Source organism: Molossus molossus, unplaced genomic scaffold (genome assembly GCF_014108415.1).
Source record: "Molossus molossus isolate mMolMol1 unplaced genomic scaffold, mMolMol1.p scaffold_m16_p_7, whole genome shotgun sequence".
Taxonomy (NCBI): Eukaryota; Metazoa; Chordata; class Mammalia; order Chiroptera; family Molossidae; genus Molossus; species Molossus molossus.
In genome coordinates this window covers 10026013-10042649 of record NW_023425401.1, presented here as the reverse complement: position 1 = coordinate 10042649, position 16637 = coordinate 10026013, and the positions used below count along the sequence as shown (strand labels likewise).

At 44.3% G+C, this 16637-nt stretch overlaps 1 protein-coding gene across 1 annotated transcript in view; it reads right to left on the bottom strand.

The window, feature by feature from the left end:
• Window positions 1-16637, bottom strand: part of PDE1C (phosphodiesterase 1C) — a 393209-nt gene that overhangs the window by 36220 nt on the left and 340352 nt on the right. Inside the window, exon 17 of the mRNA XM_036246613.1 lies at window positions 10766-10843. Within this exon, the coding sequence (XP_036102506.1) occupies window positions 10766-10843 (78 nt within the window). The remainder of the gene's footprint in view (window positions 1-10765; window positions 10844-16637) is intronic.

The window sequence follows — 16637 nt, the reverse complement described above, 5'->3', positions numbered from 1 at the left end:
TAAACAAACAACCAGAAAAGAAAGAGATGCAAAGATACAGAGCACATTCGATGGTTGCCAGATGGGAGGGAGGTTGGGGGATGGGTGGAAAAGGTGAAGGGATTAAGAAGTACAAGTTGATAGTTACAGAATAGTCATAGGATGTAAAGTACAGCATAGGGAATAGAATCAATCATATTGTAATAACTATGTATGGTATCAAATGAGTACTAGATTTATTGGGGTGATCATTTCATAAGTTAGATAAATGTCTAATGACTGGGTTGTACGCCTGGAACTAATATAATATTGTATGTCAACTATAATTGAGAAATACAAAATTTATTAAAAATATGTAACTGTCTCTGTTCTTCTGGCTACTACTGTCTGCATTAAACACCTAGTACCTACAGAAACAATTCAAACACTCAACTTTCCAACTGTGCAAGGCTGACCCACTCTTCAGTATGTAAAGTCAGACATCAGCAGCTCCTACCCTTCTGCGGTTCAAGAGGGGTCTGTGCACAAGAGCTTTTTCTGATCAGCTTCTGAACCTGCTATGTTGGGAGTCAACAAGAAGCCAGAGACCGTAAAGATGAAGGAAGTCCTTCTGAGACAGTGAAGTGAGGCTGGGATTTTACACTTGAGACATCCTGATGGCTCTCTGCCTGGTTTTCTCGATTTTTTTAGTTCAGGAAAAGCAATAAAAGATTCAAAATGAATGAAATTTCAAAAAGAACATTTTCTTTCCTCGTGTCTCTCACTATGGCTCTAGGGTATAGAATAAAAATAGTACACATTGTAGAGGGCTAATACTTATGAAAGACAGATGTCATCACTCGGAGAGCAGGCTGCCCTGGGGTGGAGGATGCTAAGAATACGTACAGCGAGGATGCTAAGAATACGTACAGCGAGGAAGCTTCGATACTCGCTCAACATTGCCCTTCTCTCAGCTCTATTGGCACGTGGGTGTCCAGAAGAGAAATGGCATTCACAATGGAGACATCGATAGCTCCTGGCCTTGGTACATGTTTACCTCAAAGGCAGCTGTTATTTTAAAGAATTTTTCATAATGTTAAAAGAGTTTCTTTTGATAAATGTATTGCTACTTGTATTTCTCCAACCCCTTGCATAGAATCTGACAAAAATACGACTTTTCTAGGGAGAAAACAGATAAATATTTACTTCATGAATACTAAGAAGTTATTTTTAATCCTGAACACCCATATTAAGAGACAAATCACATTTTCCAAAATTATGATTCTCTCTGTCAAACTGGTTCCTTTAAAAATACAATGGTAGCCTGACTGGTGGCTCAGTTGATTAAGCATCATCCCATGTACTAAGAGGTCGCCAGTTTGATTCCCGGTCAAGCACATGCCCAGGTTGTGGGCCAAATTCCCAGTATGAGGCATGTAGGAGGCAACCAATCAACGTTCTCTCTCATCAATGTTCCTGTCTCTCTCTCCCTCTCCCTTCCTCTCTCTCTAAAATCAATAAAGAAAAGATATTTTTTAAAAATACAATGGTACATTAAGAGTATAACAAAATGTCTAGAAGATAGAGTGAAACAATGAAAGCTATATAGCAGTAATTGCAATGGAAAAGTTGTTTAAAAAGTTTCTTTTTGTCATTAAGAAAGATGTATAATATATGTTTATTTGACATTTCTACTATGTAGTTATTTGGTAAGAGACTGACTCCTTAAACAGCTTGGTTAAAGCATGAATTGACTTTAGAAGTTTTCTTTAGTACAACACAATTTAAAATGTAAAAACCTGCCAATCTGACATATTTTATACACACACACACACATACATATACACAAACATATATATATATCATACACACACAATTCCAGCTGCTGTTTTGATACCACAAATGTGAATTTCAACAACACAAAAATCTACAGGTGAAAAATAGTAGTTGCTTGTCTTCTTGTTCCTTATACTCCACCATGAGGATATCTATTATATACCTTCCTTGACAAGCACTAAACCTAAAACTATATAAAAGATGCAGCAGTTTGAAACGGATGTTTGTAACCAAAAGGTTCTGATCTACTGTGACTGATCAACGCTGGAACCACGTATAAGGAACAGGGTCCGTTCTTCCACGCTCTCAAGAGTATAAGTCCATGGAAAAAAGGAATGAGGAGATTTTTTTTAATTCACCTCATTTGACCACTTTCCACCCACATATCACATGGATTGGTTAATAATTTTCCCCAAAAAGCCATTCTGTTGGGCCTCAGTGTCGCTGCTGTCACAGTAACTGACTGTGGGGTCCGCCAGCAGCACAGCTCCTAAGGTTATCTAGAAAATGACACTGAAGTATATCAACCAAAATGCTGAAGCAGCAAAACCTTTTAGAATCTAATGAGAGAAGAACAGACATCTAAAAGTAACACTGTAATTCCCTCGGCCATGTATTGTTCGTTGTTTTCCTTGGATGGGCACTGAAATGGAGGGTTTATAGATGTATTTATTTATTTTTCAGATAGAGTGGGAGAGAGAGAGAAACATCGATGTGAGAGGGACGTGTCGACTGGTTGCCTCCTGCATGATGGAACCACAACTGAGGTACAGGCCCTCGACTGGAATTGAACCTGAGACTCTCTGGTCCACAGACTGATGCTCTAACCGTTGAGCCAAGCCAGCCAGGGCAGAAGTGGAGGGTTTAGACACGTGGGCTTTCACACTACTTGAGAAAATAAGGATGTAAAATGTTTGAAAAACAAATAGTTCATGGCTATTCTTGCTAAGCCACAGTGTGTATGCCTTGCTAATGCTCCGTAGGAATTTGTTAAGTAAATGGGCCGTAGGAGCTTCCGTAGACAAACGGCTAAGGGAATGTGGTATCAATCAGAGTACACGTGTTTATGGTGACTCATCTTAATGGGGACCCAGGGCACTCCAGATGTTTGGTCCCTGTGCACTCCTAGAAAATAACCCAAAAGAATGCTGGATTCCAATGTTGAGAGCAATTCCTCCATTAAAGAAATAGGCCTATTTTTGTCAATACACAGAAGGCTATAATAAGATGTCTTCCCAGAACTAAGAAATAGCATTACCCTCTGAGAGGATAACTGGAGAGGTGTACTGTGAATCAAGCATTGCTGCAAACAGTTAAGCACTGTTGTGTCACAGATTTAATTCTCAAAGTAAATTGGAAATGATTCAAGGTTATTTTTATAGTAGCCCTGCCCTGGGTCAGGAGAGAAGCACAGGGTAACAGCTAGTGTTCCCCATGCTCACTGTCTTTGGTCTGCCTTACCCACCACAGCTCATGGTCTGGGCATACCCTCGGGGGGTGTAAAGCTTATGAAAGGAGGTAGGCTATGGAGGTGGGGGTGGAAGGCAGGGAACAAGAAAGAAACAGTTTGAGACCATCTGCCCTAAAAACAAATATGTTTCACTCTGGCAGGGGTGGCTCAGTTGGTTGAGTGTCATCTTATGCACCTAAAAGTCACTGGTCCCATTCTGGTCCGGGTTGAGGGTTCTGGGCTCAATCCCTAGTTAGGGGGTTGCAGGAGGCAGCCAACCAGTGTTTTTCTCTCCCCCTCTCCTTACGGGTTGTGGGCTCAATCCCTAGTTAGGGGGTTCCAGGAGGCAGCCAATCAGTGTTTTTCTCTCCCCCTCTCCTTACCTTTCTCTCTAAAATCAATAAAAACAAATCCTCAGGTGAGGATAAAAAAACACAAAAGTAAGTTTCCTCAAGATTAAAGTCCAGAAATGCAACCAAAGGTGACTAAAAAAGTGAACAAGAATGATAATCTACTCCAAAATATCAACATATCACATGGCTGAAATAGTGGTAAAAAAGGAGACCAGAAAAAGAGGTGTCATGGAGCAGGGCCACTCGTACTCAGGATATAGGGCGTGCAAGATGGTCCCATCCATCCTTCTTGGCCGGCCTATCCCAGTGGTGGAGACAGATGATATTTACCTTGAAGTAACAATTCACCAACGAACTCCCCTTACATTCTCAGCTTGCCAAGCAACCTTCTGATATGATTTGACTTCCCAGTAAGTTTCCCTTCAGGAGAAAGAAATCACTGGCTGGCTAAAAAAGTGAACAAGAATGATAATCTACTCCAAAATATCAACATATCACATGGCTGAAATAGTGGTAAAAAAGGAGACCAGAAAAAGAGGTGTCATGGAGCAGGGCCACTCGTACTCAGGATATAGGGCGTGCAAGATGGTCCCATCCATCCTTCTTGGCCGGCCTATCCCAGTGGTGGAGACAGATGATATTTACCTTGAAGTAACAATTCACCAACGAACTCCCCTTACATTCTCAGCTTGCCAAGCAACCTTCTGATATGATTTGACTTCCCAGTAAGTTTCCCTTCAGGAGAAAGAAATCACTGGCTGGCCAGTTGACATGAGCATTCCAGTGTACACCGGATCTGCTGCACGTTGTACACCAGTGAATGGGCAGTCACCACCATGCACTGGCCACGAGTATTCATTTTCATGTCAACAAGTCTTCAGCAACATAATCTACTCTTCATTTACCATCGATGTGGAATTCCTTGTCTGCCAATGCAGAGTCCTTCTTGCTGATCAGCAGTCTCTTTATATTACCGCATATGTATTGAATGCTCCCAGATGGAAGAATTGCTTGTTTCCCAGACAAGACAGTTCTTATGTACAGAAAAAAAATGAAGAACCACAAAGTGGATTTCACTTCAAAATTCCTGTGTCAAGAATTCTTAAGATTCCATAACTTCTTCTATTATGAAACTGTGTTATGTGTAGCTTATGCAACATTAATTGGGGTGCAAGTTTGAATGATGGTCATTAAGATCACAGTCCTCTAAGACCTGTGAACCCAATATCTTAAAATCCTATTGACAGCTGCTTACAAACAAATTAAACTTTCAGAAACTGAGGAAAATATTAAATGAATAAAGAATGCCCTGTAACATCCCCATGTCTATATGGGATTGACTCAAATATGAGTGTGCTGAAGATGAATGGATGTGTTCAAGTGTTTCAATGGTTCTGCATGGACCAGTACACAACTAGCATCAGTTACAAGTGATAACAAGAAGCCTTGTGGGAACAAATAGCATCGATTGGAACAGTGAGGTGATAAAAGCAGGAATCAACTACCAGTCAAGGTTTGATGGGTTTGAAATAAGGCAGTTCTTTTTTTTTAATCCTCATCCAAAAATATTTTTCCATTTATCTTCAGATAGAGTGGGAGGGATGGAGGGATGGGTGGAGGGAGGGAGGGAAGGAGGGAGGGAGGGAGGGAGGAAGGGAGGGAGGGACATCAATTGGTTGCCTCCTGCATGACCCCAACCAGGGCCAGGGACCAAACCGCAACCGAGGTACATGACCTTGATTGGAATTGAATCCGTGACTCTTTGGTTCCTGGGCCAATGCTCTAACCTCTGATCCAAACCAGCCAGGGAAAACTAAGGCAGTTCTCTATTGTGATGTATAAAGACAGCCTAATGTCACTGTCCTGAGAAGTAATGGGGGGAAATATTTGGAAGAAGAATGAGGTGAGTCTGATTCCCTGGGAGGAGAATACTGGTACGGGTGTCTACACAGACACAGTTGGTGATGGCCTCAACAAGTGCACGTGTCCTGGACCATGGTAAACGTACATTTGCTGCTTTGCAAATCTCTAGACATGAACCCAAGTCAGGAACAGTCACTGTTGTAAAGACAGACACGCGTTCCGGTTCTCCTTGCACCCTGCTGCTGGACTGTGTCCTCCCTGCATGTGCAGAGCAGGGCACGCCTCCCGACTGCACAGGTTCCGCCTCCCGACTGCACAGGCCCCGCCTCCCGACTGCACAGGCTCCGCCTCCCGACTGCACAGGCCCCATCTACCTCTCACCACCAACCACCGCACAGCAAGTCGTCATGCCCTGCCCTCAGGCAAGTAACACACATTTTTCAACTTTCGTTAAAAATAACAATGCTATCTTTTACATCTCAAGTGTAAAGGTTCAGACCATATCCTTCCACTGTTTTGTTAATCAGTAACTTGTTGTATCATTATATAGAATGAAAGGCATTTGAAAAAAGTATTCATTACATTTCAAACTAACTTGGTAGGGGTCAGCCAGAAGGAAAACACGCAAAACACATGCATTTCTTCAGGTGACGCTTGTGAACTCCTTACCAAGTCAAGGTCATGAGATATCAGTCTTGTGAAAAAAAACCAAATCACAGGCAAAATCCTCTAATGTATACAGCAATTTTAAATCACAATTAGTTGTTCTATGCTAATTAACACAAATATTGGTTCTACTGCCTCTTCCATTTTTCCTAAAGAGGAGACCCTAAAGAGGATATAAGCAACTTGAGAAATATTCAGAAAGAGTGACTATAAGGGTTACCATTTCCTCATGGAGGAAACGAGCCACCAAGTTGTGCCCTGACAGGCACAGGGAAGCAGAGAGCTGAGAGATTATTCTGCAAATATACATGTACATACAAGTGTATATACAAATGTATATATGTGAATATAATACACAAGTATAAAACCTTCTCTCCCCATGTCAGCTTCGTTTTGTTTTGCTCTCTCTCCATATGGTTTTTTAATTTGGCTTTTAATTTGCATTTCCCTAATGATTTCAATGATCTTTTAATGTGCTTATTTGCTAGCTGTTTAAATCTCTTGCATGTTTTTACTTGAGTTGTTTGTTTTCTTTTCAGTGAATATTGAGATTGACTTGTATCCAGCATAGAAGAAGAAATAAAATATTCTTTTGAAAGTATTCTCTCTCTGTGGACTATCTTTTCATTCTCCTAAAGATGCGTTTGAAGTTGGAGAAGCCTGTAATTTTGATAAAGTATAACTTATCAATTTGTTCTTTTATGGTTTGTACTTTGATTATCATACATAGGAAATCTTTGCCTAAACCAAGACCACAGAGAGTTTCTTCTGTGTTCTTAACTAGAAGTTCTGTAGTTTTACATTTTAAATTTAGGTTTATGCTCCATTTTATGATCATTTTCAGTTAATAATCTACTTCATGATCTGTTTTAAGCTAATGTGTGTATCTGATGGGAAGTATAGATAGTTCATCATTTTGCGTATGAACACCCAGTTGTTCCATCACTGTTTGTCAATGACTTTCCTTTCTCCATGGAATGTCCTTTGTCAAAAATAAGATGTTCGTGGATATTCTTCTGGACTCTCCATTGACCCCTCTGTCTGTCGTGATGCTAATACCATACTGTCTTGATTGCTATAGTTCTATAGGTCTTGAAATCAGGCCAACTTTTCCCTTCTTTTTACAAGTTGCTTTGTTTATTGTGAGTGCTTTGGATTTCCATATAAATTTTAGACTCAACTTGTCAATTTCCGCCAAAAAAAAGGCCTGCTAGGATTTTAATTGGGATTACATGAATCCTATAGATCAATTTAAAGAAATTTAATCAATTTTTTTTTCATCCTCACCCAAGGACATTTTTGCATTTATTTTCAGATAGAGCAGGAGGGGGAGAGGGAAGAAGAGAGAGAGAAACATCGATGTAAGAGAGACATATTGAGTGGTCGCCACCCACACGACTCCAACCGGGACCAGGGACAAACTGCAACCAAGGTACATGCCCTTAGTGGGAACTGAACCCGGGACTCTCTGGTCCCTGGGCTGACGCTCTAACCGCGGAGCCAAACCAGCCAGGGCTTACTCAATCTTTTAAGAGACACAAACAATGGCTGTCTCATATCTTTGTTAATATAGGCAAGTTAAGGGCAAGTCCCTGTCTCAGGGCAGCAATAAAACTTATGACAGGTCCAAGACTCGGTTGCTTCAAATATGACTTAAAAAACCCCCCTTCCCTCACCACTTACCCCCTCTGCCCTCTTCTACCCCCCTTCCCTCTGGCAATCGCCATACTGTTGTCTGTCTGTGTCCATGCGTTTTGTTCTTGTCTTTGCTTAATCCCTTCACTTTTTCTTCCAGCTTCCCAAACTCCCTCCTTCTGACAGCTGTCAGTCTGTTCTCTGTATCTGTGAGTCAGTGTCCATTTTGTCAGTTTGTCTTGTTCTGGGATCCCACATATAAATGAAATCACAAGGTGCTTGTCTTTTCTCTGACTAGCTTATTTCACTTAGCATAATACACTCCAGGTCCCTCCACCCTGTCACAAAATATAAGATTTCCTCCTTTTTAATGGCCAAGTAATATTCCATTCTATAAATGGACGATGGCTTTCTTATTCACTCATCCACTGATGGGCACTTGGGAAGCTTCCAAATCTTGGCTATTGTAAATAACGCTGCAGTGAACATAGTGCTGCATAAATTCTTCTGAATTGGTGTTTCAGGTTTCTTCGGATACATTCCCAGAAGTAGAATTGCTGGGCCATAAGGCAGTTCCGTTTTTAACTTTTTGGGGGAAACTCCATACTGTTTCCCACAATGGCTGCATTCCCACCAACAGTGCAAGAGGGCTCCCTTTCTCCACATCCTCACCAACACCTGGTGTTTGTAGATTGATTTATTTAGCCATTCTGACAGGCAGAGGTGATATCTCATTGTGGTTTTCATTTGCATGTCTCTGATGATTAGTGATTTTGAGCATTGGCCATCTGCACACCCTCTTTGGACACTTCTCTTTGGAGAAGTGTCTATTCAGGTCCTTTGCCCTTTTTTTTTTAATCCTCACCCGAGGACATTTTCCCATTTTTTTGTTCAGGTAGAGTGGGAGGGAGAGAGAGGAACAGAGAGAGAGAGAGAAACATCGACGTGAAAGGGACACATCGAGTGGCTGCCACCCGCACGACCGACCAGGGCCGGGGACAAACTGCAACCGAGGTACATGCCCTTAGCAGGAACTGAACCTGGGTCTCTCAGGACCGCAGGTTGACGCTCTAACCGCTGAGCCAAACCGGCCAGGGCTTTTTGCCCATTTTTAAATTGGATTGTTTTCTTGCTGTTGAGTTGTACAAGTTCTTTGTAAATTTTGGAAATTGACCCCTTATCGGGTGTATCATTCATTCTTTGAAGTCAGTTAGAAAGCAGTGCTGTAGAGCACTAAATAGTAGGGCACTAAATAGTGGGGCACTAAAATACCTCGGCAGCCTGACAGAGGAATACACAAGTGCAAGGTGTTCACTATGCCAGGATGTAATTCACCTTTTCAGCACGTGCTCCTTCCCTCTTTGTGTGCCTCAGCTTATTGGAGTTTGGGACCAATCAGCTCTGGTTCACCTTCCACTGAATTTCTTTCTAAATGTATACAATGTCGAAACTTCAAAACCCAGGGGCTTTGATCACACTGGACACTGAACTGTGCTTGGATACACCCTCTCAAAAATTATTAAAATAGTGACATAGTTTTTGGGAGAGGGGCAGTTTGGTTAAAAAAGGCACAGGTAAAATAAAAGCACTTAATGGAGATAATAAAATTCAGTCCCAATGCCCACATGACAACGTTATAACAGATATTTGTAGCACAAACATTTACAAAATTCTAGACTCCGTGTTAGAATTTGGGACTTGGTTTACTTTGGGCTTCTTCTTGTAGGAATTCAGAGGGCCCACGTCACTGGGTACGGGACAGGCCAGGCTTTCAAGCAGTGTATTTAGAACTAATACCATTCTCCTCTACTATACGTTTTCTGACTTGTGTTACCTTGACTTGGGTCTGGCAAAAAGCCTCTAGTATCTGGACAAACCTTACCCCTAACAAAGTCTGGTAAGGGACAGTCATTTGCATTCTATATTATCTCCATGTAACTCATGGTGACCATCATTCAAGGATGGTATATTTACTAGGTAAGCAGTTTTCGTTTGCACAACTTGGCAAAAACTTGCCGTTGTGTCTTTGTAGATATTCTGTGATAAGACATCTGGACTAAATTACTTGATCTTCAGGGAAATTTCTGAGACTGATTTCCTGCATATCCGTGTGTGTGAGAAGCTGTATTCAAATATCTCCTTGTTCCTCAACCTGCCACGCAGCTCTGGCTCCTCAACGGTGTTATAACCGAACTATTCAAAGGGCTTAGCATCCATACAATGTCTCCAGGGAGGCAGGGTTCACAGGTCTGGGTCTCTAACAAAATCCACTCCCTGGAAACTTTCCTTTTTAGTGTAGCATCAAGCCCATGTTTGAGGGAATCACGAGACAGCTCGTGCTACAACCGAACAAGATTTACGTAAACAGCGAGAGCAGTTTTCTGTCTGAGAGCTCCGAGCTGGAAGGGAAATACAATTAGAACTTGCAGGGTTTAGAACGAGCGGGCTGCTGTTTGTGGAGAGGGAAAGGTGTGCTCCTGAAGCAGGCTACGAGGCCGTCCTGGCTGGTGGGGGTGGTCACCCCGGGTTTCGCAGCCACGCCCGTCCTCCAGCGTGCGGGCCTCCCGACATCGTGATCGTATTGGACAGATTTCTGTGTTTGTTTTTACCAACACTAGTCACTTATTAAAGGTAAAAAATGCAAAAACTGAAAACACAGAACATCTTCCACTTGTACTGCACCATCCACGATCGAAGACTCATATTCCAGTCCCTTAGAACCAGTGCGTCCAGATCAAATTCTTACAAAGTTCACAGTGAGAAACGACAAAGGGGAAAGGATACATTTGTGATGGAGAAAGTGTGGTGGAGGGGAGGAGATACAACAATAATTTGTAAGTTATTGAAAAATGGATAACAGTACTCTTCAAATGCGTGAAGTGTTTTTTCAAGGTATCATATAAGGATATAGTAACAACCCCAATTTCAATTTTAGGTAAAATTCTAACGAGCTGGCATGAAATGGCACATTTATGGGAAAACGTAATGAGAACTGTGACCTTACCATCTGTTTTCTTGGAGTCATTTCCGACACTGGATGGATCCTTCTTGTCTGCCTTATTTTTACCATCTTTCAAGTCACCTGCAAGTAATAAACAAAAACAGAATATATAGACACCTAAGGAGGAAGTTAGAAATATCTTTAAACCTGTCAAGGTAAAAATGGCAAAAAAAGATAGCATCATTTTAGTCACGAGGGGGTACCTGTCTGAGCGTAAGCACCCTTCAGACCACAGAGTCGGTCCTGGATATTGGTTTATGACTTGCAAACTGTGACTGAAAGTTCCTGCTAAACAGGGTTGTACTTAAGTCAGTGGTGTTTATCCTCAAGAAAGGCAGTTGAACTTTGTTAGGCTGTGGAGTGAGGAAAAGCTTTGGTTAAATGTAAGTGATGTCAGTGAATAGCTTTTCAACTTTTATGTGCCTCAGTCTCCTTATCTGTGAAATGGGGATATTAATATCTACCTTATAGGCATAATCTATGGACAAATGCATTACAAGTACTGAATGTGGAATCTGACACGTCACTCACTGACAGTTGTTGTTATTCTAAAACAGAGAGAGCTCTAAGTGGCATTCTCATTAAGGAGCTCGTCGAAATGTAATCGTGAAAGTTTAAAAACACTATGCATACAGATGTAGAATGAAAACGTCAAAAAATTATATTTATGAGGGAATGAGGGAGACAATAAGGATGGCTCCAGAAGTATTTATTTATTTTTTTAATTTTTTTTTTTTATCCTCACCCGAGGACATTTTTGCATTTATCTCCAGACAAAGCGGGAGGGAGAGAGGGAGGAAGAGAGACAGAGAAACATCAATGTGAGAGAGACACATCGACTGGCTGCCACCCATACAACCCCAACCGGGGCCAGAGATAAACTGCAACCGAGGTACGCGCCCTTAGCGGGATCCGAACCCGGGTCTCTGTGGACTGCAGGTAAATGCTCTAACCGCTGAGCCAAACTGGCCAGGTCTCCAGAAGTATTTAAGGAACTGGGTATTCATAGGTATTTTAAAAGTCTGTTAAAACAAGATGGCTAGGTTAGAGACAAACAGGTTATCTCCTACAAGGCAATAACGGCATAACCCTTGGGGTTATCTCCTCTCCAGTCAAAAATCTACAAGTTAGCATATAACTTCACTGTACCTGGACTTGAATCAAATAGTAAATGACAAATTTACTCAAAGTTATGCCCTCCTAGACCAGGGGTCAGCAAATTATGGCCCCTGAGCATATCTGGCCCGCCATCTGTTTTTGTAAATAAAGTTTTATTAGAACATGGCCAGGCCTTTGCTTACACAGAGTCCAGGGCTGCTCTCCAGCAGCACTGGAAGGGTGGAGTAGTTACAACAGAGGCGCACAAAGTCAGGACTGTTTACTATCCAGCCCTTCACAGGAAAAGGCTGCCGACCCCTGCCTAAGAGAAACAATCCCTGGGCAGGCCTGTTCAACATATGCCAGCGCGATATTGAAAAAAACACGGCACCCCTTCCCCAGCATTAGTCTCAAGTTTGGGGTACTTTTCTCACCCATTATAAATAGCTTTCTTTGAGCCTGCATAGAACCAAGAGTACATTACCACTAAAATACTGGTGCTTCCTGGATCGAAAAGACCTTAATCATAATTGCAACCGGGACGGAGCAAGCAGGGCCCAAGACAGATGGCTCTCTTTTGCTTTCTTGGCGCCAGGCAGCGTGCTGAACTCTTCCTAGGTGACCCTTCAGTCAGTTCACACAGCAACGCCATTGTGAAGGTGCTCTCATCGCAAGGAGACCAAGTCGCCAGCGTGTGCTTCCCTAAGGGACCAACCGGCTGAATAGCAAACTCACCGAAGGGTTGAGGACGTGTTCACTGCACTGTAGCCTCCCGGTCACACCTCGGTCAGTCCACTGTGCTGAGCGCAGTGACTGCCGCCTGCCCCCCTCTGTCCCAGCCTTGCACCTGGGTCTCCCTCTGGCAACCAAACGGCTCCTCTTGTCCACCATAAACCCAGTGTAAGCCATTCATCTGAGAATTTGTTAACAAATGGCCAACTGGTCTTTCTACAAAGTGATTTTGCTTAAATTGACGTGTAGAGCATCGACATGAAACTCACAGCATCTCTCTTGTATGGCTACCAGCCTACAGCATAAAGAACTGGCCACAGTACACAAAGACGGCTCTGATTCTAGGGGCCGGGGTCTCAACCACTGTGACTTCCCCAAGACACTCAAGTTTTAGATTTAAGCTTCTGTTGACGTTGCCATTTCTAAATGCCTTCAGCCTTCAGATTTATAAATGCGTATCTAAGAAGAATTTAAGACCATTTTTTGGCTGTGACGTATTCTACAAAGTCAGCTTTTAATGAAAGCTGACAAATCCTAAGCTACGTTAGAAGTCAATAAACTCCAAATTTCTCCATTCTTAATTCTGAAATAGAATGTCCTGGCTGGAGGGAGGGGGTGGAAAGGCAGGTGCAAGCAGGAGGCGTTTCAGTAAAGGATGTGGTCCTCACCCTCCACCACCAGCGGTCAAACGCATGGACTCCTTTGGAGGTAGCACGAAGCAGTCCATAGACTGGCCCTCCCTGTGTTAAGGATGGCAGAGATGCACTCAAGGGTCTTGAGCCTTGTAGTCAAACTAAATCCCTGCAGAAAAGTGCCCTTTCTTTACTAAGTGAGCCTGCATACCCCTAACACACTCTGTGTTAAGCCTTCCAGGTTGCCCTGGGCTGGAGCTTTGCCCGCAGCTGCAGGGAGACCAGGATGTCTTCCAGGGGCCAGTAGGAGAGGCTCCGTTGGCCAGATGCTGGCCAGCAGCCCGCGGCAGCCTGCCTTCCCCTCCGTCAGGGCTGGGAGGCTGTGGGGGAGGGCCCCGACGGAGACCAAAGCTTAGGAGATCTGTCATTGCTGCTAGGGGACCAAACACCTAGAACCCCACTGAACCAGAGTCTCTCGGCTCTAACCTGATGCCTTGGGCAGCCGCGAGGAAGGGTGTGGAAAAGCGACACACACTTGCTTGACGATGTTCCCGAACGCAACGTATTAGGTAATTTCCCGCAGGTGGTATGTGGAGGAATGGCCGGCGAGCTATTCCTCAGTGAGCAAGGGGAACAGAAGAGCCCGTCTGTGTTGTTATAAATCATTTTAATTAGGCTGCTGCCACACAGTCCCGAACCGCCATTAGCCTTTCTGATTATTGCTCGAAATTGATTTCTTTTCCCACCTCTCATTTCAGATTTCGTTTTTAAGGGAAATGGTAGGCGACGGCTTACTCTGGGAAATCAACGCAGTGGTGAAATTCGCCCAGCCCAGCTGATGACTCAGACGCCAGCCCGTTCCTTCCGGGTCCCCTGATCATCTCCGAAGCCATGAGCGCCACCGCCGCCCTCTCTGGGCATGGGCCGCACCTCCCTCACCGAATGTCTAACCCCCTTGGTGACCAGCACGCTTGTGTCCATCAGTTTCCGCCCCTGACCAGGCCAGGGGTTGGCAAACCACGGCCCGAGGGCCACACACACCCTGGTTTCACAGGGCCTGCAAACTAAGAATGGTTTTTACATTTTTAAATGGTTGAGGGGAAAACAAAAGACTATTTCATGACGTGTGAAAATTATGCAGCATTCCCATTTCCTTTTTCATCAGTAAAGCCTTATGGGCACATCGCCGGTGGGCGCACTGCAGGCGGTGGCCTTCCGGAAACAGCAGCGTGAGCGGCAGCGACAGAGCCCGTGTGGCCGCGAGGCTCAGCGTGCTGACTCTCTGGTCCTCGACTGGAGAGTGTTAACCCCCCACGTGAGCCGATCCCACGGTTCTGCGGACAGCAGCTGGGTCTCAGCGGTTCTGTCTTCCTCTCCCCGGCAACACCGAAATGTGCACACGGTAGGAACTTGGTGCTGACTTGGTATGGAACTTGGACGCATGTGGACCCGAATTTGACCTGAAAACTCTACTTGTGGTGGCTTGACCTTCAGCAAGTGATCTGACCTCTCTGGATCTGTGTCCTCACCTGCAAACTGGGGATGCACTGAGCCGCACAGCATGGTTAGGATTTTAAAGGATTTGGTGAATGTGACCTCTCTGGCACGAGGTCTGGGATGTGGTGAGCATTCATCAAATGTTAGTGATATTATACTGGCTGTTTTTATTAAGGGAAAGACATATTTAACCCACTCTCCTAAAATAAAAAACGTGGGGAAGAAACACCTTGCCTCTCACCAGCCGTGGGTACCCCTCCTCGGGGAGGAGATTCGTCTGGAAGGAGAAGGGTGTGCACAGCTCAGCCCACGCACCCGTTTCTCCAGCTCCCAGCCCCCCTTCTGGGGTGTTTTCCATGAGACGCACACTCTTTCTGTCCCTCCGGAGCAGCCTGCTGGGGTGCTGGGTGGAGCTGAGGGGCGGGTCCTGAGCCCACCCACTCTGCCAGGTCCGGCTGGCTGGCTCAGTTCACAGCAGGTGTCCGAAGGAGCCCACGTTCTCCAATGCAGCTCCAGTTACAGCGGAGCTCGGGTTCTGACCAGTAACTTTCTGAGCCTGCTGTCCCTCTCTGGGCTGGTTCTGCCCGTGGGAGGGGAAGAGAAGGGTGCTCTGCATAGCTCTCTAAAACTCCAACAGGTGTATCATGAATTCTCATTGAACTGAGCATATTTTCTGGACTACGACGCCCTTGAATACAAAGCAAAGTGGTTACAAGCAGTTCCTGGAACCAGGCTGCTGAGGGGCTGACTGTGTGGGACAGCAGCCTGTCCTGACTCTTACGGGGGTCATGGGGGTTACCTGGGGCAACTCATGCAACCTTCTCGGAACTCGACATGAGATATTATCAGTAACATATGTATTAAACACTGGAAAGCAGGAGGGGAGTGGGAGCAGGGAGGTGGGGGTCAATGGGGAAAAAAAGGGGGAGACATCTGTAATACTTTCAACAATAAACAAATAAAATAAATATTTTGTTTGACAAATGCGTTATAAATATAAATCATTTTTATTGCATAATAAAGGTTTTCTTTGTGTATAATGAGAAATAAATAAACTAAATATTGTTTTCTGATTACACGTTTATATGTGTCAATTGGAAAAATAATTGGAGAGAATTGTGCTAAGTGCTTTCTACATAGTAATCATTTGCTCAGGCTGAAGAACAGTAGCGAGAGCATCTGGGCCTACCAGGCAGGTAAGAACATGAAAATGTAAGGAGAGATGAACTGCACCTGGTGTCCAGTTAACAGATGCTATTGTTTTACCGTCATCATTTCCACTGTCATTATTATTGAAATCTCATGAGCGGCGCATGCACATTCTACAGAGCGGAAGGTTAAGAAACCCAGCCAAGGCCGCCAAGAAGTGAGAAGCACAGCTATGGCTTGAATCCAGGTACGTCCGACTGCAAAATTCCCTTGTCGCAACCCGGCACCTGAAACCACCAGAGACTGAACTTCCCGCCCTTCCCTAAGCAAGGTAACCCATTTCACACCCCTGTGTCCTAGCTCATCTTGTTCTCTCTGGCCGAGGAGTCCCTGTCTCCCATCCGCCCAGAAAACTTCAGGACGGAAGACACAGCTCAGACATCACCTTCTCTTGATGCCTTTCTTGACAGGTGCCCCGCCCCACAATCCTCCAATCCAATAAAGCCGATGTCTCTTTGCCCGTGTCCCTTGGGATGCCACCACCGTTACTTGCTCACAGTGTCCCAGAATTACTTCTGAGGAGGTCTACCTCCCCTGTGAATTCCTGGACTTCTGGTGGCTTTCCCAGGATGTCTGCACCCCGGGCGCCGAGCGCAGGACTTGGTACAGAGTTGTGAATTATAACTTGCTGCGTTACATACGAGACATCAGCAGCTCTTTGCAGTCTGGGGACCAGCTCATTCCAGTTTGCTGGAACGGTTCTAGTT